Source organism: Equus asinus, chromosome 23 (assembly GCF_041296235.1).
Source record: "Equus asinus isolate D_3611 breed Donkey chromosome 23, EquAss-T2T_v2, whole genome shotgun sequence".
NCBI classification, from domain to species: Eukaryota; Metazoa; Chordata; class Mammalia; order Perissodactyla; family Equidae; genus Equus; species Equus asinus.
The window spans coordinates 11383095-11410754 of record NC_091812.1 but is presented as its reverse complement, the minus strand read 5'-3'; the positions used below and the strand labels follow the sequence as shown (position 1 = coordinate 11410754).

Below are 27660 nucleotides of genomic sequence, written 5' to 3'. Positions count from 1 at the left end.
GGTACAGGTGTCTGGTTTCGCAGCTCTCAAAGATCCCTTGGCAGCAAGCCTACAGCACCCCTGCTGCCCCAGGCCCAGGTCCATCATATCTGTGACCAGAGGACAGGTGACCCTGCCAGAGGCTCCTGCCTCCCCCACTGCTTTGATCACTGCCATTCCCTGAGGGCAGAGCGAGGCCCTCCTCAGGGGCAGCCTCCCACCTCATTTCAGTCTGTCGTTGTCTGCTTGGGCCTCCTCAGCAGGAATCAGAGACAGAATTCACCCACTTTGCAAGGAGTCCTCAGGGGAAGGGGCCTCATATGCAAACCCTACATGAAGGAAAACATTCATTAGCTGAGAACAGGGACAGGTCAGCCATGAAGTCACTTCCCAGGCTGCTCAGGAATCCAGGTCCCTTTCCTCCTGCCTGACCCCTCACTAGATGTGCACAGAGGACACACGGGGGTGAGAGTTTTGAGGATGAAGGTGCACACTGGGTAGCTCCCTGGGGAATGAGGAGAAGCCCAGGGAGGAGAAGGGGAAGGGACTCCTGTGGCTGGAAGAGTCAGGAAACTCGAGGGTCCTTAGGAACTAAGGGACCAGAGAGGTCGGGAAAGGAGAAGGGATGTGAGGAGCACTCCTGAGGAAAGATCTGGGAAAAAGTCCATGTCTTTTCTTCAGGAAGTCATCACAAATGACATTCTTTGAAGCATTTTCCTCAAACCTCTGAATCATTGTGAACAGAGCCTGGGCCCAGGGGAATGTGACATGTGTAGCTATTAGGATCAATCTTTCCTATTAGAGAGTTTTGAAAAGAATGTGGTTCATACTCAAGAACCAATGCTCTGGGCAGGGGTGGGGAGGTTAAAAACGAGAACGATTTATATGCTTTTATCTGGCAAAATGTCCACTCTACATGATTTTGCCAGAAAGATCACCTCCAGCCAAAAATAAAACAAAAAAAACAAAAACTTTTACCAAAATAAAATAAAACAAAATAAGCAGATAATAAGATCAAATAATAAGATTTCTATAGCCAGAAAACTTTGAGAATTCTATGCACCAGACTCTTAGCTCACTTGAGTCTGGGGAGTTGTTAGGGGCAGAGAGCACATCCTGGCCGTCAGTTTGGTGCGCTCTCTGTGTGTTACAGTGGGGTTGCATTATCTTGAGATATTAATACACCAAAATGTTTAAATGGATTAGTGAAAATCTAAAGTCATTATTTAATCAAGAGTAGTCAATGAATTTTCCTGGGGGAAAAAAGCTCTATTTTAATTTTGCATTTACAATGATACCACCTCTTGAAATATTATTTTCTCTGTAAGTTTTGTTATTTTTAAACAATTTTGATTAAATCACACAACAGGGACTTTATTAAATTTTCTTCATTATTGAACAGAAATTAATTTTTACAAAATATTTGCACCTTGAGTTTTTTTGGCACTGCTTCCTTTCTGATGATGCAGAAATGTTCATTGTGAATTTTATTTTGCTTTTCCTTCCACTTCAATAAACAAGGATTTGCAGGTCTGCCTAGTCTCTCACACACAGGATGAGGCTGCCTGTGTCCCTTCTCCCCTTGGATGCTCTCTCCCTGGTGGGGCCCCCTCAGCTCTCAGGCTCAGGGCAGAGAGAGGAGCACGGGCACAGCTGACTCTCTCCCAGTTCAGGCCCCATCCTGATCCAGTACTACTCGGCCTGTGTAGTGAGGAGCATGTCTTCAATAGCAAATGTTTACTGAACACCGGTCTGGTGTTGAGTCTGGGGGTTGGCAGTGGAATTCTAGGCTGTGCTAGACAGCCTCATCCCTGCTCATAGAGCTGAACCTGAAGAAGAGACACGACGGTGGGAGGCATACAGGGGGTCTCCCTTCCTCACTTTCACCACTGGAGGCAGGAGACCAGAGCAGACACTGCTGCACTCATGGGTCTGTGGGGGATTGAAGGTTTGTGGGATCACAGGGGAGCAGGGAGTCAGAGACAACACGAGAGCTGAGAGGACATGGGCAGGACTTGAAGATTCCCTGGGTTTAGGTGAAGATGTAGAGCAGTCCAAAAAGTGGACACCAACAGAGGAAGACAGAGATAAATAACATGACCCCGGAGATATGGCCTACTAGGAAAAATCGGATTAGTTAGCAGGGCAAGTGCCTTAGGAATCCCAGATGTGGTTTGGTTTATCAGGTGAAGGGTCTTGCTCACTAGTTGAGCGTGACCTACTGGGAGTGCTGGAAAGGAAGACAGGGAGAGGCCATATGTCAGGAAGGTGAGAAGTGAAGAGTGGGTGAGAGAGTCAACAGAGAGAGGACAGATTCCCCTTTAGGAAAGATCGGACGGGAAGTGTAAGATGGAGGAATCTAAAGTCTAGCTGCCCTTCTCCATATTTTTCTTGTAAATGGAATCACGTTAATTTGTAGACTTTTACACAGAAGAGAAATCCAAAGCTCATAGATTTATTACCCTTGAAGACATTAACCAGTTTATTTCCAACGTAGAAAACTGGCTTCCTTGGCCCAGTCTTGGTAGAATAAATGTACTGTATTTAGAAAATACTCTTTAAAATCTATTACTGTCTCACTAGTCTCCTCAATGAAATATAAGTTGAATAAATTTTTGACACATGTTCTTACTCCATATGCTTAACTTTTGGAAAATTTTCCCTGACAATTTAGGTTACTTACTGAGATCTCTGAGAGGATCCTTCTATCTAATCTATTGACACTGTGGTGACTGAGGACTGGGATCTTTAAGGTCAGGAATCGCTTCTCTCGAGTCCTGAAGTGATTCCCAGGAACAACTAAAACTTTGATTTTCTGATGCTATATTTTTCTAAAACTCCACCCCCGACACACATGTTTGTGACAATGGGCTGAAGATGCTTGGTTGTGGTCATTAGCTGACTGGTGGAAAGGAAATGAGAACATAAGAGAGATGGTAGAATTTGGGAAAAATCAATGATTCTAGGTCTGAGGACATTACATGATATGATTGGGTAGACAAAGGACATTCCAGAAGGACCTTGACATGTAGAGTCCAGGTGGAGGAAAAACCAGGACAGTTCAACTGCAGCTCTTAATAGTTTTCTCTATGTCCTCGATGGGCAGAGTCACAGCAGAGGTAGCGTCAGGCTGAGTGCTCTCATTCCCTTGGAACTTTACTCTGTGATGTGGACACTCCCAGAAATGACACAGTGGTGGCCAAGGGAGCAGTTGCTGTGGTTTGAGAGCAAAAGGAACTTCCATGTGGAGCATGTGGACAGAGGTATTGGTTCATGTGATGGTCCCTGAGTCTGGTCCACATTGGAGAGAGTGAAGGCAGGGAGAGGTGTCCGGTGAGCTTTGGAAGATGCCACCATGGAGGTTTCTTGAGCCTTCTTTACCTTCTTACTAAACCTGGGAAGAAGAGGTCATCAAGAGAAAGCTTTTTTTTTTCTTCTTTCTTCCTCTCATGAGACTACCTAAATTTCAGATCAATACGTTGTGGATGGGAATGAATCTGTCTTGTCCCGGAATTGATCTCTTGTAGGAATATCGGAAAGGCCAGGGAGCCAAGCTGTGGCTTTATGATACGGGAACAGTCTGGCCTGTGTCCCCTTCCAAGATCCGAGTGTCCACAGTACATGCCCCAACCTGAACTGACGATGAGGGTGCAGGGAAGAGTGAGGAAATGTTAGAGACCTATTTGGTAAAACTTCTATCATTTTCTTCTCCTATTTGGACTCCAAGTCTCCCAGACATGCAGTTGGCCTAGGATTGACCACACGTGCTCCTGGATAGCCCTTGTGTTACCTAAACCAGTCAGACAATCCCCTCCCTGCTCACCATGGTGGAGCTGGGTGATGGTGTAAGTGAGCTCGTCCAGCCCTCCTGAAAGCTGATTTCCTGATCAGTGGAACAGGGAGGGCAAGTCTCTCTCCTTATGGACTGATTGTTGTGTGGATATGATGCCTGGGACTGCAGAGGCAAGTTTGGTCCATGTGGGAAAACAGCCTGGAGACTATATACTCATGGAGGACGTAGAGACAATCACAGAGAATCCAGCAGCGTTCATCAGCCCTGCTTACAGTTGGTCCTTGTGAAATTTTGCCATTTGTCTTCCTGATACCACAATCCAAACTTTGTAGCCCACCCTGAATTTCTGGTTCTAAACAGACTGAAGTATCCCTCTGTCCCTCCTTCCTCGGAGAGAATTCTCCAGACCAAAGAATGTTAAGCAGCCAGGTTGAAAGCCCCTGCAAGATGAGGTTCTCTCCTACGTGACGGGGGTCTCTGTGCCTGGCTCAGGGCCACTTTAAACTCACTTTAGCTCATATGTGTTTAACAATTGAAGGGACTGATTGAACTTCTGGAAAATCATATCTTCTGAATGAAGGTATTAACCTAGTGATAGCATGACATACATATCTTAGAAAAATCCTCTCACCATTTTCATTTGGTTCTAATGTAAAGCATTGCCTAAGTCCTTCCTCCCTCCTCATCCCTGCAGTGAAGGGCTGTCTTTCTCTAGGTGCATCCATCACATTTTGATTTCTAATAGAGTTTTCTATATTTCTCCTACTAGACTGTGTTCATCCTGTGACCTAATGAGCCCATCCTAACACCTGCTTCCCAGCACATCCTTCCCCGTCCCCCAGTGGATGACTGGGATCAGGATGTGTGGACATGTCTGCCTTGACCCTGCCCAGTGGGAGAGCAGACCCCCTGCTCTGAGGCCTGGGGTTGCATCTGCAAATGAGTCGTCTCAGGGTCATCAGCCTGTCCATTCCTCTTGGCTCATTTTTCTCATCAACAGAATGACAGATGTAGCCAATTAGGGGTTATCTATTCATGATACATAAAAGAACTTTCTGGAAGCATGTAAACACAAACCTATTACAGAATCCCACTTATTGAGTTTAAAATTAAGTAATCTGGTGGAAATTGTGGTTTTCATCTTTTCCAAAGTGGAAGATTTCTAATATGGGGGCAGCATTGCGAAGGAGGGGACTGAGTTCATCCTTCACATTCTATTCCTCCAACAACATGATAAAGTTTAACAGGCACAGGTGTAGTTTACATCAAATGTGAGATGAAAGTAAACCGAGACGTGCATTCCTAGGACTTCTTGTGAACAGTCCCATTTGTCAGGAGCTGATCATGTCTCCTGAAAATATAAGGTTTAAATAATCCTGTCATAAATATATGGGGTCATCATGTTGTCTCAAGTAATCGACTCACTTACGTCCCACACTGTTCCCAAGAGCCCAGCCTCGGTTCCTCTCTTTCCCATTTTCATTCTTCAGTCCCTCCTACCTTCAAGACATGGGGACCCTGACCTTTCTTCTCCATCCCACCTGCTCCTCCCCTCCTCCAGGGCTCCTAGTCTGACATCGTATCATCCACACCCCCACCTGGTCCCTGCCTTCACTCTCCCCTCCTCCTAGTTCACCTTCCATGCAGCACCTGGATTAAATACACTTAAATCACATTCTGCTGTTTCCTTGTTCACCCCCCCTAATTCTCCCATCTCCACCAACCGCCATGCCTCTCCCCACTCTCCCAGGACATCTTTCTTTCAAAGCATGTTTTGTTTGTTTGTTCTCTCTCTTCCCCTGAGAGTGTCAGCTTCCTGAGCATGGGGACTTTCCCATATTTTCCACCTACTATCCTAAGCTCCTAACCAAAGTCTGACACATAATAGGTGTTCAATAAATTGTGTGGATGCACATCATCTGGACAGTTATCCTGAGTCAAACATAGCTGGACTCTGTGTCCTTGGTTCTTTTCTGACCCCTTGATATGGACTGAACTCTGTCCTTCAAAATCCTATGTTGAGACTCTAACCCCCAGTGTGACTGTCTTTGGATATAAGGCATTAAAGGAGGTAATTAAGGTAAAAGAGTTCATGGGGGGTTCTCCTAAGCAAGTAGGGCTGGTGTCTTTCTAAAAAGAGGAAGAGAAACCAGGGGTAAGTACACAGAGAAAAAGCCATGTGAGGAGACAGTAAGAATGTACACATCTGTGGGCCAAGGAGGGTGGCCTCAGGAAAAAACAAACCTGCCAGCACCTTGATCTTGGACTTCCAGCCCATAGAACTGTGAGAAAATACCTTTCTTTGGGTTAAGCCAACTCATCTGTGTTTTTTCGCTGTGGCAGCCCTGCCGGACTAACACACTGCATGGATGCTGTGGCCAGCGCCGCCTGCCTCCACATCCAGGAATGTCTGCTCGATTTGAGAAAATCAATAATGTGTTCAAACCAGACACAGGCAGTGGGGGAAGAATGGGAGAGGACGAGGACACAGTCTCTAAACAAAGCACCCTGGATTGAGTCATAGAAAGTTTGGGGCCAAAGAAACCAAGGAAGCAGCTGACATGGCCAAGGAGTGGGGGCTGCACAGGGAAGCCCCATGGCTGGGGGGGAAGCAGGTTTCTGTCTCACTTCCCCACAGGCCTGGAGCACTGTGTGAGCACTCAGGCTGTCATCATAGCACTCACAGTAATAATCAGCGTTGTCCTCAGACTTGAGCCCAGTGATGGTCAGGGTGGCCGAGTTGCCAGACTTGGAGCCAGAGAATCCTTCTGGGACCCCAGATGGCTGTTTGCTGTTATCATAGATGATGAGTTTGGGGGCCATTCCCAGGAGCTGTTGGTACCAGTGCACATCATAATCACTGATGTCGGAGCTGCTTCCAGTGCAGGAGATGGTGACCCTCTGGCCCAGATTCCCAGACACTGAGGCCTGCTGAGTCAGCACAGACTGGGCCCAGGATCCTAGAAGAGGGAAAGACACAGAGATGGTGATGCTGGGGTCTAGAAACAAGATGAGAAAGCAGGGTGACATGTATCTTCCCAGGGCCCCTTGTCCCCATTACTAGTCACCTGTGCAGAGAACAATGAGGGTGAGGAGAGGGGTCCAGGCCATGGTGGAGGTCATCACCGATTCCCACCGTCTGTGGCCCCACAACTGAAGCAGAGCTTCTCCCAGATCTCTCCCTTCCCCTCTTCATACTCTAACAGAGGGAGGGCCCACACATGCACATCAGACCCTCCCAGCTTTCTGATCTCTCACTGGGCCTTGGTTCAGGTCTCACTGCCTAACGATGGCCAGGGAGTGGGGAGTTCACAGCTGTGATCCCTGAACAGAGGGCACCAGGCAGTGCCAGGGGGCTGGTCCCAGCTGTGATGAGCCACAAAAACCTCAGGAACGAGCACTGAGCACCCCCCGGTGTCCAGGCCATGATTCATCAGGTGTGACACAGTGACTAAAGCCAATTAGAAACAGCTCTAGTCCCCACTGCTCTGTCCACTCTCCCCTTGCCTTAGGGTCAGGCCAGGTGGCCCCTCATGTTGCCTCCCCACCACCCAAAGGCAGTCTTTATGCTCCGCTCAGCCTCCTCAGGGGTGAGCATGTTCGTGTGGCCATTGGCTGTTCAGCGGTCAGGACTGAGGGGGTGTCTCTTATCAAACTCCTCTTAGATCAGGATCAAGAACAGAGCAGTGACCGGCCCCATGGAGGCAGGTCCCCTTCTGTGCAGGACCCAGATTCTTTCCTCGTATGTGATCCCTCTCTTGTTAGAGGTTAAGCAGTGCATCTCCAACACTCAAAAACTTTGCTCCAAAGCTTCTATTCCTGCCGAAATATAAGGACTTTGATTTTTGCTATGCTCTGTGACCAATCCTTACCATTTACTGGTCTCCTCACTAATGTATGAGTTGAATAAAATATTTTACACTGGTTCATTCTATACTTGTATGAGAGTCAGGTGTTTACCTTTTTGATTCAGGGTCACTCTGATCCCAATGCCCGAACATAGAAGTGGTAGGTGACTTCGATAGAGCACCTGTGACCTGGACCCCATGAGGTGGAGAATCTCAGCAATGACCCCTCACTGACCTCGTGGAGCATGTGCTTGGGGATGGGGGTAGAAGGGGCCCGGAATGGAGCATGCATCCAGAGATTCATGAGCTGACCCTCTGGGACTGGTCCTCACTTGAGGGACAGGGTCGATGGTGGAGAGGAGCGCATGTGATGATTGGCACCAGCCACTACTGTGGTTTCTTGAACCTTAATCATCCTCTCACTCCCTCTAGAGAGAGGATGTCCTCATGAGGGATTTTTGCTTCTTTCTACTTTTCCTGAGAATATTGAATTTCAGATTGATGCCTCACTGATGGAAGTGGGTGTGATTTCAACTGAGATCGATCCTTTGCAGACCATTAGAAAGGTCTGGGAGCCAGAAGCAGAGTTCTGTGAGACAGGAACCTGTGGCCTGTGTCCCCGGTTCAGCTCCCAGTGTCCACAGTGCTAGGATCAACATGAACTAATGATGGCGATGGAGGACAGAGTGATGTGCTGGGTGGGGACCACTTAGGCAAACATTTTGCCTTTTCTTGTCCTCTCTAGACCCCTAATTTCCTAACCATGTGGTGAGCATGTGAAAAACCCCACTGCAGCTCCAGAAATAGGCCTTTAATTTCCCAAACCGATCAGAAAATCCCCTCCTTGGATGCCATGACGGAATCAGGGGAAATGGTCTAAGTGCTCTGGTCTGGACCTCATGACAACCAGGATTCCTGTTCAATGGATCAGGGAGGGAAGTCTCTCTCATTCAAGAGGATTTGTTGTGTGGATGCGATACCTAGGACTGCAGGGACATTTTTGATCCATGTGATAAATCAGCCTGTGGACACAAGAGATAATGGAGAGAGAACATCTCAAGTGAATCTCAGAGAAGAAGGAGTGAAGCTTATTGAGATTCCACACTTGACAACTAAAGAGAAAACTTTCCTGTGTCACCACTGAACACGGCATCCAGGACGCCAGTCTAATATTTGTAGCAAATCCACAACCCCAGAAAGGTCTCTGCCTTCACTCTCACCACCTACCCACTCATCTTCTTTGCAGCATCAGGACTTCATAAACTTAATCAGATTTCATATATTCCATGTCAAATCCTCTAATGCTTCCTATTCCCCATCTAGCCCAGCCAATTGTTGGTGCTTCCTAAATGGCGTGGATGGATGTACCCATGAAAATTCGGCTACCCTGCATCAAACACAGCTAGACTATGTGTCTCTGGTTTTTCCCTGACCCATCGTGGACTCTGGCCTCATGGCAGCCTGACCTTGACATTGAGGAATATCTGATGAATGTGAGATGATCAGATAATTTGTTGCTGCCAAGGATGGGCTTTGGGAGCATAAACTGAGAAGATGGGGCTACAAGCTGTACACCATGTTCCCTAGACTGGGTATGAGAACCTAGTTTTAGGCCAAACAAACAAACTAAGGTATCAAAAAGCCTCACTTCAATGAGAAAACTCAATGCCAAAGTCTGCAAGAGCCAGTAGAGCATTCTCTGTGCCTGCTTTGCCCAGAACACTGCCCTCTCAGGACCTGTCCAATAGCACTTCTGCTGGTCTCAGATCCAGGGGCCAGTGCCTCTGACTCCACTCAACTCTCCTGGAGGATGTCCTGATTTTGCTCACAGATCATTGTGATGTCACTACCCAGAATAGCAAAACAAGTAGGCCGTTTCATGGGATTTGAGTCTGAGACATTAATTGCCTGTAGATAACCAATGACCTCCGGATGGATAAATACAGGATGCATCGCACAGTCCTCACGGCGCCAGATATTTCAGGTTTACCCAACATTTTACTTTGTTTCTGCCATATGTCTGGAGCATCTTAAACCAAGTTCAAGGCCTAAGACTCTACAGTGTACTCTGTTGGTTCATACTGGTGAGAAATCTGTCTGGGATACCCTGACAGGCTGATTTATGTTGTTGTTGTCACCATTATTGTTGCTGTTGTTGTTGTGGGGGACTCCTGTTAGACCCCCCCAACCCCACTGCACAAGTGCTGGTCATGCCTTCTCCAGTGGCCACTGGAACACGGCGCTGTTGGAGAAAGGCGCCCTCCCTCCTGCTGATCACTCTGGGCTCATTTGCCCTTAATGGCTGTTCTGGAGATTTATTCTTTCTTCTTTTGAATCTGTGATAGATTTCTGGTAGTTTTCCCTATTTTAGTCAAGTTTTGTCAATGTTATTAGTCTGAAGATTGATAAGTAAACCATTACTATGTGCATCTCTCTTTTTTGAGGTCCGCCCTCCCTCCTTGACTTAGTGGCATCCAAGATCTGTTACACAACTCACACTGGGCCCTGACCAGGTTTACTTGGTAGCTGCTCCATATGCTGATGTGATTAATGAACAGGGCTGTCTGTGAATTGTTTTGTAATCTCAGGGCTCTCTGTGATAAGGAGGGTTGGGTCATAGGCTCTAGATCCCAATGACCTGAGATGCTTTCAAACATCTCCCCCTCCAAAATAAAATAAACACACAAAAAATCTGTAGCTGTAAAACCGGTAAGATTTGTGGGATTAAACTGGGGAAAGTGAGGAGGTGATGGGTGTGAGAACTCAGGGCATGATCAGCAAAGCCTGGGCCAGGCTCATGGGACATGTAGGGGACTGAGCAGAGGGGGACCTGGGTCTCCTGGCTCTCGCTGGCTGACTTCTCTTCTCCATGCATGCATGAGGCAGGGAGGTGCTTGTATAGGTTCTGGTGACAAAATGATTTGCTTGCATTGGAAAACCAGTAATAAAATGGGTTTTTTTTTTTTTTGCATCCATACAGGTGGACTGACTAGAAAACATCAGTCCCTCTGGTTTTAGTAGCACAAGTGACAGCAGAAGCCAAAACCTGGGCTGGTGTTGCCTCCAGGCAGGGACAGAGGAGAGTTAGGTCAGACCGGGGAGTGGATCTCACTCCCCACGGACTAGGATTGGCATCGAGGTTGCATGCAGCTGTTTGACAGTGACAATCAGCCTCATCCTCTGGCTGGAGCCTGCAGTAGTCAAGGAGGTTATCTTTACAGACCTGGATCTGGAGATTGGTCTGGAACCCCTGCTGTCCTAGGACACACACTTAGGGGCTCTTTCTGGGAATCCTTGATGCTGATTTCCATTGTAACCTATGTTTCTGTTGATTCCCTTAAAGGAGACTGGGACCTTCTAAAGAGCTTCCTGGGTTGGATTGACTTCATGCACATATCAGGGAGTTTCTGCTCGCTCATATTCCACTGTCATTCTCTTACACTTTGTCTAATTGGAAAGGTCCACTGAGATACAAGAGGAGAGAAGAACTCAAGTGTGTACCTGTAGGCTCCAGATCACACACCGGAGGGAGTCCCATGTGCCCTGAGGGGGATCGGTGGTAGGAAAGTCACAACTGCGGGACATACTTCACCCAGCTTCCATGCTGCAGGCTCACCATTTTAGTCTCCCCTTCTTGCTGACATCACAACCGTAGGTCCAGGCACCGAGCAAGTGTGTCAGGCCAGCTCTGTGCCTGGAATTCCTCCTGGGATGTTTCTCACAACATCTTACATCTTAATCTTTTGTGCTTGAACACAGTGAGCCTCAGCCAGATCTGAGCACAAGAGCCTGGGAGGGAGGGAAGGTCTCCGCTCTGACCCCTCACAGAGCAGAGTCCCTGCTGTGGAGGACTGTGTATCTGCTGGATGGACCCTGGGTTCCCACCAAGAAGAAATCTAGCAAAGGCTAATTTCCCATCTTTCAAGACAAACAGCCCAGCTACAAAGGCTCTCATTTTATCACACATGGGTCACCAGGCAAAGATTCAGTGTCATCATGAGATTTGTATTTTGTTTGGTTTGGTTTTCATTTTGGTGTTTGTTTACCTGAGATTGCAGGTATATTGACTGGAAAATTGGGAAGACAGCCGATGTGAACCAGAAACTACTTCCAGGCACAGCTACTGCGTCTACAAGTTACCGTAGAATTGCAGAAGCGTCTATTCCAAGTGCCTGAGTGGGCTGAGGTATTTGTCCCAATTTCCCATCTGCCTGTGTCACTGTGAGAAGCCCTATTGTGCACAATCACACAGTAATAATCAGCCTCATCCTCTGGCTGCTGCCCAGAGATGAGCAGAATCCTTGCGTTGGCCGAGGCATCTTTGGATCCAGAGAAGCAGCTGGGGACCTGGAGCCTGGTGCTTCTCTGAATCCGTGTGGTAGTAGAGGAGATGCTGGGAAGGGGACCGTGCATTGTGCTGGTACCCACGCTGCTTTGAGTAAAAATCCTCCCTGAGCCGCTCTGTAGGGACCACAGGCCAGTCCCACATCACCCCCTGCTGGTCATATGTGGAAAAATGAAAAATGCCGAAAATGCAAGAGATAATGTCTGTGAAAAATAGGTAAAATACGTGCTTTTCTAGGAAGGATCAAAATTGGCTCTACTGGAAATATAGCAAGTAAGCTCACCTATTTTAATACAGAAATACAAAATGTTATGGATCCACTCCACAGAATGACTGAACAGACAGATATTCTCACATGGAAGCTCTAAAAACATCAGAGACCAGAGGGTTCCAATCTACTTGCTCTATTTTTAAATAACACTTAAAAGGATGGAAAACTTACCAGTTCTTTTAGAGATCAGTTATATCATTTATAATGCATGTTACAGTTAAATTACAGAAAAATAAAAATGGCAGATGAACAACATTAGATATTACGCAAATGTTCTAAATAGAATATTAATGAAGAGATCTCAATACTAGATTAATGAATTGATGAATTATTACCAAGTGTCATTGATTCCAATGATGCAAGTTGTATGCAATAGTAAGAAATATTTTAATATAACACACAATATAGATAGATAGATATGATCATACGGTCTCAAATGATACTGGAAGGGATTTTGACCAAATTTAGCATCAATTCCTAATAAAAGCCACATAAAACTAAAAGCCACAAACAGAAACATTTATAATACGGCCAGACACACTCTCTCACACACGTATAATGAAATCCTAGTGGCAGCATCTTAGTCAATGGAGTGGTAAAGGGCAGCATTTCCAAAAAGATCAGCAATAGGCAAAGGTGATTCCCTTTGCCCATGTACCTCCATTAATATTCCACAGTATTCTGCAAGCATGAGAAAATCCAATTAAAGTAATGATATCAATGGTTTGGACATAGAATTCATGGGAACAAAGAAGTAGACATTCTTAATGATCCAAATGAACGTTGTGGCCTTAGATACTCTGGTCCCGGTGCAGAAGTGACAGCAGAGATCACCCCAGTGAGTGACTAGTCACTAACACTCACTAGTACTGGTAACAGGTAGTGACAGAGGCATGTGAGTGGAACAGGGGGAGCAAAGGGGAGGTCTTGGTCCACCTGCCCAGCAGTGAAGAGCATCTTATAAGATATTAGGCAGTCACCTGAGGTTTGGGGTAATCATCTGCATCCCACTCACACTGCATCCCAAGTAACATCAGTCATCACACTTATGGGGCTTCTGTCTCAGAGCCAGAATAAGCCACATGCAGACTTCCAGGGCAGAAAGTGTGGACTTTCTGCCCAAGTGACCAACACACTGAGACAGGCGTTGTGAGTCTGGTGTCACAGCACCTGCTCCATGTGGAACCAAGGAGAAGGCAGGTCCTGTGCGTAAAATCTTGTAAAGGTCCCCTACCAGAAGCTGGAAGAACAAGACTTCCGGGTTTGGTTGAGGCGCCACTGAGCTCTGTCTCCTGAGGGTCCACTGTGCGGACTCCGCCCACAAGCTGTGTCTTGTCTTCTGCACAGTCTTCCCAGGAGCCCACTTCCTCCTTGGAAGTGCATTGGGGCTCGTAATGGTCTGTCAGCCCCACCTTGTTCAAGACTCCCTGAGGAAAAAGGAGGCAATCACCTACATTGGAAACCATCAGTTAGGAAGCCAAAACCAGGAGCTCACAGGGTCACAGGAAGCCTCATGGGTGAAGGCAAGTCCCACATCAGTGAGGACACAGGTTGCCCAACTGCCCTGGAGCCCACTGAGTGGTTGAACATCTGTCTGACCCAACACCTGCCTCTCCTAAGTCTGAGGACACTCCATTGCTGCCCCTGCTGGTGACTGCCCATCCCGCAGCCGCTGTGACATCCCTAAGCACACCACGCAGAGTGTTCGATTTTACAGCAGTCTTCCCCAACGTTACTCCCAAGAGAGTGGAATGAGAAAGGCCTTCTAGGATTACATGGGGACAGTGATGCTCTCACACCTGCACTTCTATTTTCATGAAAAACTATAATTATTTTCAAACTGTCAGTCTCTGTCCATTCCACCCTAGAGCTCCAACCTTGCCTGCTGTGGCAGACACTGACCTCGGTGTGTGAGAGGACAGTGAAAGGGCGCAACAGGAACACACCTATGCTGACACGGCCCTGTGTGCATGTGGGTTGTACACATGGCTCTGTGTTTTCTTGTGGGTTGTGCACATGGCTCTGTGTGCATGTGGGGTGTGCAGATGGCACATTGTGCATGTGGGGTGTGCCCTGGGATATTGGGACAAAGGAGCCTGGACGAAGCTGTGATATGTAAGCTGGGATCTGTGGGATGAGTCAAGTGATCACCCTGGGAAAGACTGGAAGAGCCTTCAAATCAGAGGTCAGGTCATGTACCGAGGTCAGGAAAAGAGGGGAGGCTGGTTGCTGGTGACGCTGGTAGATGGCCACTTGAGGTTGGAGAGATGGACCCTCTAAGCAGGGGAACCCAGCACCTCCAAATGGAATAGAAAAGAAAAATCTCGAAAAATTAATATTCTCTTACTTAAACCTTGAAATCCTTTATTACACATTTTTAAGGTGTATGAATGTGCATCTTCATATAGCCACAAATGCATTCACAATGATGTTGCCTATATATTTGTTAATCATGCAGATGAAGAAATTTTCACTTATTGTATTATTTTTAATACTCCTGAATAGGCCACACAATTGTCAGCTGGAACCCAGTCCCTGTCCTTTCCTTGGCAGTGAATGCTGCTCTGGGAGGTCCCCATGCGCTGGGTGAGCCTGGGGAGCTCAGGGTTTGTGTCTCCTTCCCCACTGGCCTGGGGCCCCATGTGCGCACTGAGGCTGCTGTCCCACACGGAGCAGTAATAATCAGCCTCGTTCCAGGCTGGAGCCCAGAGATGCTCAGGGTGCCACACTGCCTCACCTGGAGCCAGAGAATCTCTCGGAGACCCCAGAGGCCCAGATGTTATTCCTGCTGGTCAGGAGTGTGGGGACACGGCCTTGGGGTTGCTGCTGCAGCCACGCTGCCCCCTCATGGCCGACATTTTTGCTCTTTCCAGTGCAGGTGAGTGTGGCCGTCTGTCCTGGGGACTTGGTCACTGAGGGCGGCTGAGTCAGCCCTGCCTGGGCCACAGACACTGTAGGGCACAGAGAGGAGTGTGAGGGCAGGATCCCAGCTCACTGTGAAGGAGGGTGGGGGCGTGGGGCAGAGCTTGGGGTGGATCTCCATCCCGAGGGTAAGTCACTCTCACCTGTGTGGGGAGTGAGGAGGTGAGGAGGAGAGGAGCCCAGGGCACGGGAGAGACCCAGACTCTGAGCCCTAGAGCTGTGCTGTGGAGACGGAGCTGCCCTAAGTCTCTCTGGATCTCCTGAAACTTTCATCGGGGGTGGAGTGGATACACTCAAATCAGCCCTTGCTCTCTGTCTGCCTCTGGCCTCCCTGCCCTGGTCCTCACAGGGAGATGGAGGTAGAGGAGGGATGAGCTGACCCAGGGGGTGGAGGCCCTGGCTCTTGATGACCCTGGGTCCTGGAGGTCAGCACAGCCCAGTGAGCACACTGATGGCTGAACCCCTGGAGCCCTGGGTGGCTTCCCAGCTGGGAGGGGCCATCTCAGGATTGTCCCACACTGTCCCACATGCCCTCAGACCCCACCCCACCCGGCCTCTCTGACACACCTGGGCCCTCCGGTTAGAGGAGGACTGTTGTCCCAATGCTCTTCATGAAGCTGCTCCTGGTGTCAGAGAGGGACCTGGGCAGCTGGGATTCTAGACACCAGGGGTGTAGGTTGAGGGATGTCCCCGTCACTACAAAGAGGCCACAGCAGCTTGCCTTTCAGCTGCATCAGCAGAGTATGCACAGAATTTTATTAGATCATCGATTATAAGTCCAAAAATGGAGAATGTTTTCTTTCAGTTTTTCATGAGAATTAGATCCCAACAATTTAATACACTTATTTTCCTAACACTGTCGTCACCAGGAGCTTGGGATCGTGTGAGATCCGTGTTGGCTCCAGCGCAGTCTCTAGGTCCTTCTTGTTTCTGACATGACTGGAGTCAGCCTCCCTCTGTCCCCATCACTGTCTCTCTGGAGAGACTGGGTGCCCTGGAAAAGGAGCTCCTGCCTGTGTGGACATGAGCAGGCAGAGGGTGCATCGATGGGAATGGCTCAGTCTACAGGGGATCAGAGGAACGGACATGCTCAGATCGACAGACCCATGTAGGGGGCTCAGACCCTCAGATGCTGGTGACAGAGGTGACGTCAATCACAGAGGAGTGAAGGTGTGATCAGGGGCCCCAGGGGGGTGGTTTATGTCTCACTTCCTCGTGGGCACACAGCACTGAGTACACTGAGGTCTCTGTCATATGTGTGACAGTAACAATCACCTCGTCCTCAGGCTGGAGCCCACAGATGGTCAAAGAGACCACGTTGCCTGACTTGGAGACAGAGAATCATCTGGAATCTCTCAGGGCCTGGTACTTCCAAGAGTCAGAGTTTTGGGGCAGCACCACTGACAGCTGGAACCAACACACACTATGGGATCCAATGTTGCTGTTCCCGGAGCAGGAGATGGTGACCTCCTGGTCCAGGGTCCCTGACACCGAGGATGGCTGGGTCAGCAAAGACCGTGCCCAGGACCCTGAAATGAGGGACACAGAGTCACAGAGGTGGAGAGTCAGGGCCCTTCCCACACCCCAGGCTGGACACCAAGGGGAAGGAAACATCCCTGTATCCTTCTAGGGACCCGACCTGACCCCAGAGTCCAGTCACCTTTGAGTGAGTGAGGAGGGTGAGGAGAGGGGTCTGGACCATGACGGAGACACCCCAGAGCTCTCTCTCCCTCCCCCAGATGACACAGGGCTGCCCAATTATCTATCCCTCATCCCTTCCCTCACTCTGATGGGAGCAAGAGCCCTTCATCCAAATTGTTTCCCCTTCTCCTCCCCTCACCTCTCCCAGCCTGTCTGTGAACCAAGATTCAATCCGCTTTGCCTTGGAGTTTATCATTGGATGACATGGAGCTGGTAACTTATGATATGGGCTCTTCTGGGACCTTGGGAGGAAGGATCTGCTGGGGCCCAGGGGTCACTGAGCAGAGGGCACCAGCTAAGCAGCCAGGTGCTTGGGTCACAGCTCTATCTCATCACATGTGGTTCAGACACATGCCCACCGCGCCCCCTGCTGGCCCTGGTGCACTTTGCACCATGTCAGAATACACTGTCAGCATCCCACCTGCGGGAGGGCAGGGCCTCCGTAAGCATTGCCTTTTCCACAGTCCCCTCCTCATAAAAGGGTGGGGCCCTCACCCAGGCCTTCACTGGGCTGCAACCTCCTCCCCACGCTGACCCCTCAGTGTCATAGAGAGGCCTCCTCACATGGTGGGCTCTCTGATGCCCCTTCAGTTGTTACACAGTGGAGCGCAGGGCCCTGAGAACTGGACCCAGAGGGACAATTTGTGCTGCTTTCTCACAGCAGAAGGACAAAGGCCCTGAGACCAGCCACGTCTCACTGTTTGGGAAGGTGGAGGTGCTCCCCCTCTCTCTGACCCCACTTTCCACTGAGGCAGGTGCAGGCCCCTCGACCCTCCCCCTTCATGCCTCTCATGTACCCCTGGTGGGGATGGGGGTCCATCAACAGGAACAAGGCAGGGAGGTATTGAGAAGAGGCTGTTCTTCATCCTCAGAAAGACAGAGGTCGGCTGCTCTGGGACCCACCTCTCAGCACAGCTGTCCAGGATGACACTGGGGCTGCAGCCCTGGGACCTAAGGGGATGGGGCTCCACGAAGAGGGCAGCGTCCCCAGGGTGAAACCGAGACCCTTGTAGGAGGGAGAGACTGAGGAGTGAAGGGGGCTTAAGGATTGAGACCACAGGAGACAAGGAAAGCAGACTTTGAGTGACTGAGCCATGGCTGAGTGACAGGAGAAGGGAGGTTTCACACCATCCTCTGGCCCACAGGGACCCTCACATCAGAAGATGACAATGACCACACAGTAGAGCGGATGGAGCTGAGGTGATGGGCTACTTTGAGCAGGGGTCATGCTAGAGGTCCGGGGACCTGCACAGCTGCCTCTATTTATCCCCACCAGGCACCTTCTTAAGGAAACATTCAGAAAGGTGTATTTTGCCTACTCTTTTCCTTTTATTTCTTTCTCTCTCCCTTCCACACACACACACAAATATAGGTAGAAATGTGTCGTGAATCAGCCATGATGGGCATTCGTACTGAAGAATTTCGTACCATGAAAGAGACCAACTTTGCTTTAAACTTGGCTACTCTCTCACTTTTGTCCTGAAACTTTTACCTGTTCTGTGTATTTTGTGTATCATCACTTCTCTTCCTATGTATAGTTTTCGTGAAAAAATAATAAACGTGTGTGATTGAGCATCAATTTATTAACTAGAACACAGCTTTAATCTTACTCTTTTTTGTATCTAAAATACTCCATTTACAAAATAATTATGTAATTTTTTACCCAACCTGTTCACTCTAACAGAACTGTACTAGTGAAAATATTGTGATATTTCTTTACTAATTTCTCAGTGAATAATTTAGCCTTTCACAGTGACAATGAACACAAATTTCTCAGTGAATTCATAGAGATAGGAAGTCCACTAAATACATAGTCTCCATTGCATAGAGAGAAAAAGTAGGTAATATATAGAGATGACTAGAGAAGAATTTACATAATTTGATAACTCAGATAAATATGGCTTTTCAAATGGAATTTCCAATGATTCTATTTCCAAATGTGTGGAGGTATAATTAACAAGTAAATATTGTATTATATTTAAGGTGTGAAATGTGGTGATTTAATACATATGTACACACACATTTTCAAATGATTACCACAATAAGTTAATTAACACATCCATCACCTTTTTGTATTTGGTGAGAATACTTAAGATCTACTCTCTTAACAAGTTTAAAGTGTTCAACAATGTATTATTAACTATAGTCACCATGCTATATATTAGAGCCTCAGAAATTATTCATCTTTTTTTTTTTTTGAGGAAGATTATCCCTGAGCTAACATCTGCTGCCAATCCTCCTCTTTTTGCGGAGGAAGATTGGCCCTGAGCTAACATCCATGCCCATCTTCCTCTACTTTATATGTAGAAGGCCTGCCATAGCACGGCTTGACAAGTGATGCATAGGTCCGTGCCTGGGATCCGAAACAGCAAACCCTGGGACACTGAAGCGGAGTGCACGAACTTAAATGCTGTGCCACTGGGCCAGCCCCAGCAATTATTCATATTAATACTGAAAATGTATACCATTTGCTACTTTTCATTTAAATAGGAACAAATTTTATGTTCTTTGTCCTAGAAATGTCAGGTGACATCTCAGAAATGGTAGAAATGGGTGGGTTGGTATTTCAAATAAAAAAAATGTACTGTATTTATTTCCATCACGTCAGCTTTTAGGCCTCTCACTCTGCAATTTTCACTCTCCACTATAGTTGGGGTGCAGGTCTTTTTCCTACATATAGCTCGTTTCCAGAAACAGAGAACAATTATTGTGACAATCTATTCAATTTTTCAAACAAACTATTTACTCTTCAATGATGCACTACAAGATATAAAAACACACTTATATAGAGAACACCAGGTGGGCGCCACAGTGTGGGGCATATGTTCACTCTGATAATCCTATGATGACCCATCTCAGTGGTTCTGTGCTGATGGACACCTTGTCCTCCATTTTGTCACTCTGTCAGTGGGGAGGTCAGATTTGATGGCAGGTGAACAGTTCTTAGCTTTATACCAAGAGTCCTCCAAGATGGGAAACCAGCACTGCTGCTCTAGAAGTATGTTCACAAGGATTCTGTGAATGTGGTGACAACAAATGGGCTGTCTAACTCTTCTCAGAATATTTGACACTACTTTTCATGTCCCCTTCTCCAATACATTATGCAGAGTTATAAATGCGTCTTATAATTTTCTTTTATTCCTCAGTTTATATTTTTGAAACTTCATTCAAATTGGTTGTGTTAAGTTGTGTATCCATTTAGAAAAATGTACACTTTCCTAATTCCAATCTTGAACACTCTCCTCCAGAGAATATAAACAGTGAGAACACACCCAGCCCAAAATCCCTGAATTCAACACACAGAGGAGCTGGAGCCAAGAATCAGGTGCTGTATTTCCTGGGGAAGAGTGACAGGCAGTGTTCCCACTGTAGGGGAGGATGACAATTCCTCTACCCTCTATGTCCTTCTGGTTAGTCTAAGAATTAAGTTGACATGAGACAGGATAACAGGAGAAAAATCAAAGTACAATAACATGTACACATGAAATAAATGCAGGAAAACCGAGTAACTCACCAAAATGGCCAAAGCCAGCACCTTAAATACCATCTTCAATGAAATAAGATGTAGATAAAGAAAACACAAACCAATAAACAAAACAACACAAAAATATCCCTAATATTTACACAAAAGTCCAACCTCCCCCCAAAAAAACATACCAGCAAACCAAATTCAACTGTACCTTAAAAAATTTATACATTATGGACAAGTAAGATATTTGCTAGAATGCAAGGATGGTTTAACATATGAAAATCAATCAGTGTAATATAGTACATTAACAGTATGAAGGACAAAAAACACATGATCCTCTCAATTGATGTATAAGAAGCATTCAACAAGTTTCAACACTCTTTCATGATAAAAACAAGACCAAAAAATTCAACCAACTCAAAATAGAAGGGCCCTACCTCAAGATAATAAAGGTCATATATGGCAGAATCACAGCTAACATTGTACCAGATGATGAAAAGCTGAAAGTTTTTCCTCTAAGATCAGAAAGAACACAAGGATGCCCACTCTCACCACTTCTACTGACTATACCACTGGAAGTCCTGGCTAGAGCAATTAGGCAAGAAGAAGAAATAAAAGACATCCAAATCAGAAAGGAACAGTTAAAACTGTCTCTGCAGATGATAGGATATTATATATAGATAACTCTAAAGACTCCACCAAAACCTGTTAGAATAAACAAACAAATTTAGAACATTTTCAGAATACAAAAACAAAATACAAAAGTCAGTTGTGCTTGCACACACTAACAACACACTACCTGCAAAAGAAATTTGGAAAACAATCCCATTTACAATGACATCAAAATGAATAAAACTCTTAGAAATAAATTTAACCAAGGAACTGAAACATCTGCACAGTGACAACTAAAGAACATTGATGAAATAAATTGAAAAAGACACAAATCAACAGAAAGATATCCAATGTCCATTGGAAAAATTAGTATTGGTAAAACATCTATACTACCTAAGGTGTTATATAGACTCAGTGCAATTACTTTCAAAATCCAAATGCTATCTGATACAGAAAGAAAAATATTTGACCATAAACTTTACATGGAACCACGAAATACCTCAAACAGAAAAAAACAATGTTGAGAAAGAACAAAGCTGGAGGTCTCATAATTCCTGATTTCAAAACATATTGCAAAGCTACAATAGTCAATGAAGTATTACACTGGAAGAAAGACAGACATCTATACAAATGAAACAGAATAGAGAGCCCAGAAATAAAGTCACGCATAGATGGTCAACTGATCTTCAACAAGGTTGCCAAGAATACACAATGGAGAAACGATAGCTCTCCAAAAAAGGTTTGCAGAAAACTGAATATGCATATTCAAAAGAATAAAACTGAGGAGTCTGATCTAACACCATACACAGAAATGATTTCCAAGTGGATTAGAATTAAACATAATAGTGGAGACTGTAAAAGTGTTAGAAGAAAACAGAATAAAAGGATAATGACATTGGTGTTGGCAATGATTTCTTGGGCATGACATCAAATCACAGGACACAAAAACAAAAATTAGAAAAGGGAGGTCACAATTATCTGAAAATATACACAGCAAAGGAAACAGCAAGTGAAAAGACAACTTATAGAATGGGAAAAGAATATTTGTAAGCTATATATCTGATATGAGGTTATTATAAAAAATACATAAAAGAACACCTATGACATAACAGAAAAAGTCAAATAACCTGATTGAAAAATGGGTAAATGTTTGATGTAAAGTGATGCAGCCACTGTGGAAAATAGTACTGGGTTTCCTCAAAAACCAAAAGTACAACTACTATATGATGCCGCTCTCCCACTTCTGGGTACTTATCTAAAAAATTGAAATCAGGATCATAAAGAGAAAATTTCACTCCTGTGTTCATTGCAGCATTACGCACAATATTCATGAGGTAGAAACAACGTAAATGTCCTCTGACAAATGAAACAGTAAGGAAAAATTAACATATACATGCAATGGAATATAATTCAGTGAGGAACCAAAAAAACAAAAAGGAAATCCTGCCATATGCTACAACATGAATGAACCTCAAGGGGCATTATGCTAAGTGAAATAAGCCAGACACAGAAGGACAAATACTGTAATATGGCACAGTTCCAGTTATACGAGATTTCTAAAATAGTCAAACTCATCCAAATGCTGCAGGAGCAGCAACGGTACTCATGTCTTAGCCCTTGCCCTTTCTCCAGCAGTGGAAAATGGCACCTGAGACCCGAGGCTTCAGGAGCCACAGCAGAACCCACGACCCAGCCCCCAGTGGTGGCACTCCTGACACACACTCTACCAGCAGCAGGGAATGTCTACAAGACCCTGGTCACCCAGCAGTGACAGTGACACCTGTGAACCTACTGCTCCTGGCAGCAATGCTGCCATAAAACCTGGGAGCAGCAGCACAAGTGAAGCACAGGGCAGCCTCACCCAAGCCCATGGAGAGCCAGTGGGAAAATATGACACTCAGGAGACTCCAAATGCAGAGGAAGTGTTTGCAGGCTGGTCACCCTGATGGTGACACCTGAGAATGCAGGAACATCATAAACATCAAGGCACCAACAACCTTGGAATCACAAGCAGCACAGGGACGGTACTGACAATGCCTCTGCAGTGGCAGTGGATGGTGAAGTGTGCAGGCTCTCAAAAACATGCAGAAGCAGCCTAGAATCAAAGTACCCAAAGTCTTACCCAAATAAGAAAGGTGTTTACTGCCACAAATGCACTGGCAGAGGATCAACTCATCAAACACCATGAAGAACTACAGTAACAAGGCAGAATAAAAAGGAAATGAGAAGTCTCTAGAAATCAAACTGGAAGCCATGGAAGACTGCCATCTGACTGACAGGGAACTCAAATAGCTGTCATGAAGACACTCAGTGAGCTACAAGAAAACTCAGACAATTCAATGAGCTCAGAAATAAAATTAATGAAGAGAAGGAGTACGTCATCAAAGAGACTGAAACTTTAAAGAAACAAACAAACAGAAATTCAGGAGAAGAACACGATAAATGAGATGAAAAATAAAGTAGAAAGCACTGGAAATACAGCAGCCCATATCAAAGAGAGAAGTAGCAAACTCAAAGATAGAGACATAGAAATGATTCAGGTAGAAGAGGAGAGAGAACTAACAATTTTTAAAAAATAAAGAAATTCTATGAGGAATATATGAGTCTATTAGGAAAAGCAACATAAGGATAACAGGTATCCCAGAAGGAGAAGAGAGTGAGAAAGGAGCAGAGAGCTTAGTCAAAGAAACAATAGCTGAGAATTTCCCAACCCTGAGGAAAGAACTGGATATACCAGTACTTGAAAGAAATAGAACTCCTAAGTATCTCAATGCAAAAAGACCTCTCCAAGGCATGTAACATTAAAACTGTCAAAAGTCAATGATGAGAAAGAATATTGAGGGTGGCCAGAGAGATGAAAATAATTTACAAAGGGAACCCCCATGAAGCTATCAACAAATTCTTCAGCAGAAACTCTACAGGCTAGGAGAGAGTGGAACGATATATTCAAAATATTGAAAGACAAACACTATCAGCCAAAAATACTCTATCCAGCAAAGTTCTCCTTCAGATATAAAGGAGAAACAAAGGCTTTCACAAACAAATCTGAGAGAGTTTATCACCAGTAGACCTCCCTTACAAGAAAAGTTCAAAGGAGCATCGTACCTGAAACTAAAAGGAAAAGGTTGACAAGATTTCAGCTTGGTGATAAAGACACAGACAGAATCAGAAAATTGCAACTCTATATCATACTAAGTAAACAGTTATACCATAAAGGCTAAATGGGAAAAAAACAGAACAAAAATAACTATAACCACTTTAATATAACAAACTCACCACACATAAAGGATAATTTGTGACAATAAAAACATAGAACAGGATGAAGAAAAGGATAGTATCTTCATAGGCTAATGGAGATAAAGTGCTATCAGGAGAAAAGGACCTCTCATCTAGGAGATCTTTTATACAAACCTTATGTTAACCACAAAACTGGAAAATCAGAGCAGAGTCATAAATCATAAATAAAAAGGAAAATGAGAAAAACATCACAAAAACCCAGCTGACTGAAACTGCAGACAGAATTACAAGGAAAAAGAAACAAGGAAACACAGAACGACCAGATAACAATAGATAAAATAGCAGTATTAAACCCTCGCATATCAATAATCACTCTAAATGGGAATAGATTGAATTCATCAATCAAAAGACACAGAGTGGCTGGATAGATTAAAAGACAAGACCCAATAATATGCTGCCTCCAAGAGAGCTAAGTCAGGTCTAAAGACACACAAAGGCTCAGAATGAATGGATGGAAGATAATACTCCAAGCAAATAGTAACTGAAGGACAGTAGGTGTCACCACACTTATATTAGATGAAATAGACTTCAAGCCAAAAAAGATAGCAAGAGACAAAGGTGAGCATTCTATAATGATAAAAGGGACATTCCACCCAGAAGACATGACATATTCATATGTATGCATCAAACACAGGAGCACCAAACGATATAAAGGAACTATTAACAGAAGTAAAGAGAGAAATTGACAGCAACAGAATAATAGTAGGGAAATTTAACACCCTACTTACAATAATGGGTAGATCATCCAGACAGAAAGTCAACAAGGAAACATTGACATTAAAGCAAACACTAGACCAGATGGACTTTCTCTCTCTATATATATAATATTCTACTGTAAAGTACCAGCATAGATATTCTAAACATTCTTCTCAAGTGCACATGGAACATTCTCAAAGATAGACCATATGTTGGAAAAGAAAATAAGCATCAATAAATTTAAGAAGATTGAAATCATATCAAGCATCTTTTCTGACTACAGTGGTGTGAAATTAGAAATCAACTAGGAGAAGAAAACTAGAAAACTCACAAATACATGGAGACTAAACTACATGCTACTGAACAACTATTGGATCAATGAAGAAATCAAAGGAGAAATCAAAAGAACACCTGGAGACAAATGAAATTGAAAATACAACATACAAAAACTTACAGGATGCAGTAAAAGCAGTATGGAGAAAAAACAGGAAAAATCTCAAATAAATAATCTAACTCTACCTAAAGAAGTAGGAGAAAAAAGACAAATAAGCCCAAAGTCAGCAGAAGGAAGGAAATAATAAAAATCAGATCAGACATAAATGAAATATAGACTAAAAAAAGAAAAGAAAGGATCCACGAAAATAAGAGCTGCTTCTTCAAAAAGAAAAACAAAATTGACAAACCCTTAGCAAGACTCACAAATAAAAAAAGAATGTTCAAATAAAATGAGAAATGAAAGAAGAGAAATTACAAGAGATACTACAGAAATAGAAAAGATTATTTGAAAATACTAAGAAAAGCCATATGCCAATATATTGAATAACCCAGAAGAATAAGATAAATTCTTAGAATCATATAACCTCCTGCAGCTGAATCAAGAAGAAATAAAGAGCCTGAATAGATCAGTCACTAGTAAGAAAGCTAAAGCAGTAAGACACACCTCCCAGAAAACAAAAGTCCAGGACCAAATGGCTTCTCTGGTGAATTCTACCAAACTTTCAAAGACTTAATATTTATCCTTATGAAATTCTTCCAAAAAGTTGAAGAGGATGGGACACTCCCTAACTCAGTTTATGAGGCCAACATTACCCTAAAACTAAAGCCAGATAAGGACAATGCGAAAAAGGAAAGTTACAGACTGATATTGCTGATGAACACAGATGCAAAAATCCCTAACAAAATATTAGCAAATCAAATACAACAATACATTAAAAGAATCGTACACCATGATGAATTGGGATTTATTCCAGGGATGCAGGGATGGTTCAACATCATCCACAAAACAATCAATGTGAGACACCACATTAACAAAATGAAGAATAAAAAACTCATGAACATCTCAATAGATGCAGAGAAAGTACTTGTCAAGATCCAATATCCAATTATGATAATGACTCTCAATAAAGTAGGAATAGAAGGAAAGTACCTGAATGTAAAAAAGGCCATATACCACAAACCCTCAGCCAATATCACACTCAATGGTGAAAAAGTGAAAGCTATTCCTCTAAAGACAGGAACGAGACAAGGATGTACACTCTCACCATTATATTCCACATAGTATTAGAAGTCCTAGCCAGAGAATTTAGGCAATAAAAAGAAATAAAAAGGATCTGAATTGGAAAGGAAGAAGTTAAACTGTCACTAGTTTTGGATGGCATGATTTTCTATGTAGAAAACCCTAAAGAATTAACCAAAAACTACTAGAAATAATTAATGAATACAGTAAAGTTTCAGGGTACAAAATCAACATATGAAAATCAGTTGTATTTCTATACACTAACAAGGAACTAGCAGAGAGAGAAATCAAAAATAAAAATCCATTTACAGTCTCAAAAAAGTGAATAAAATACCTACGAATAAATTTAACCAAGGAGGTCAAAGACCCATACACTGAAAAATATGACATTATTGGAAGAAATTGAAGAAGACATAAAGAAATGGAAAGCTATTCCACGTACATGGACTGGAAGAATAAACAGAGTTCAAATGTCTTTATTACATAAAGCAATCTGCAGAATCAATGCACTGTGAATGAGAATCTCAACAACATTTTTCATGGAAATACAATGATGAATCCTAAAATTTATATGGAACAACACAAAACTCTGAATAGCCAAAGGAATCCTGAGAGAAAAGAACAAAGCTGGAGGTATCACACTTCCTGAATTCAAAATAGACTACAAAGCTACAGTAATCAAAACAGCATGGTAGTGGCAGAAAAACACACACTCAGATCAATGGAACAGAATTGAGAGCCCAGAAATAAACCACGCATCCATGGGCAGCTAATTTCCGACAAAGGAACCAAGAACGTACAAGAGAGAAAGGAAAGTCTTCAAAAAATGGTGTTGTGAAAATTGGACAGTCACATGGAAAAGAATGAAAGTAGACCATTATCTTACACCATACACCTAAATTAACTCAAAATGGATTAAAGACTTGAATGTAAGATCTGAAATCATAAAAGTCCTACAAGAAAACACAAGCAATATACTCTTAAATGTCAGCTTTAGTATCTTTTTGAATATCATGCACCCTTAGGCAAGAGTAACAAAAGGAAAAATAAACACATGGGACTACATCAAACTAAAAAGCTTCTGCATAGCAAAGGAAACCATCAACAAAATGCAAAGACAAACTAAGTTAGGAGAAGATGTTTGCATTAATATTTGGATTAGTATCCAAAATACATAAAGAATTCATACAACTCAACATCAACAGTAAAAC

At 44.4% G+C, this 27660-nt stretch overlaps 1 protein-coding gene across 1 annotated transcript in view; it reads right to left on the bottom strand.

The window, feature by feature from the left end:
• The window catches only part of LOC123287868 (uncharacterized), a 35488-nt gene that overhangs the window by 6220 nt on the left and 1608 nt on the right, over window positions 1-27660 (bottom strand). The window contains exons 3-4 of the mRNA XM_070496086.1: window positions 13471-13663; window positions 6457-6732 (exon numbers count right to left, since the gene is read on the bottom strand). Of these exons, the coding sequence (XP_070352187.1) occupies window positions 6457-6732; window positions 13471-13663 (469 nt within the window). The remainder of the gene's footprint in view (window positions 1-6456; window positions 6733-13470; window positions 13664-27660) is intronic.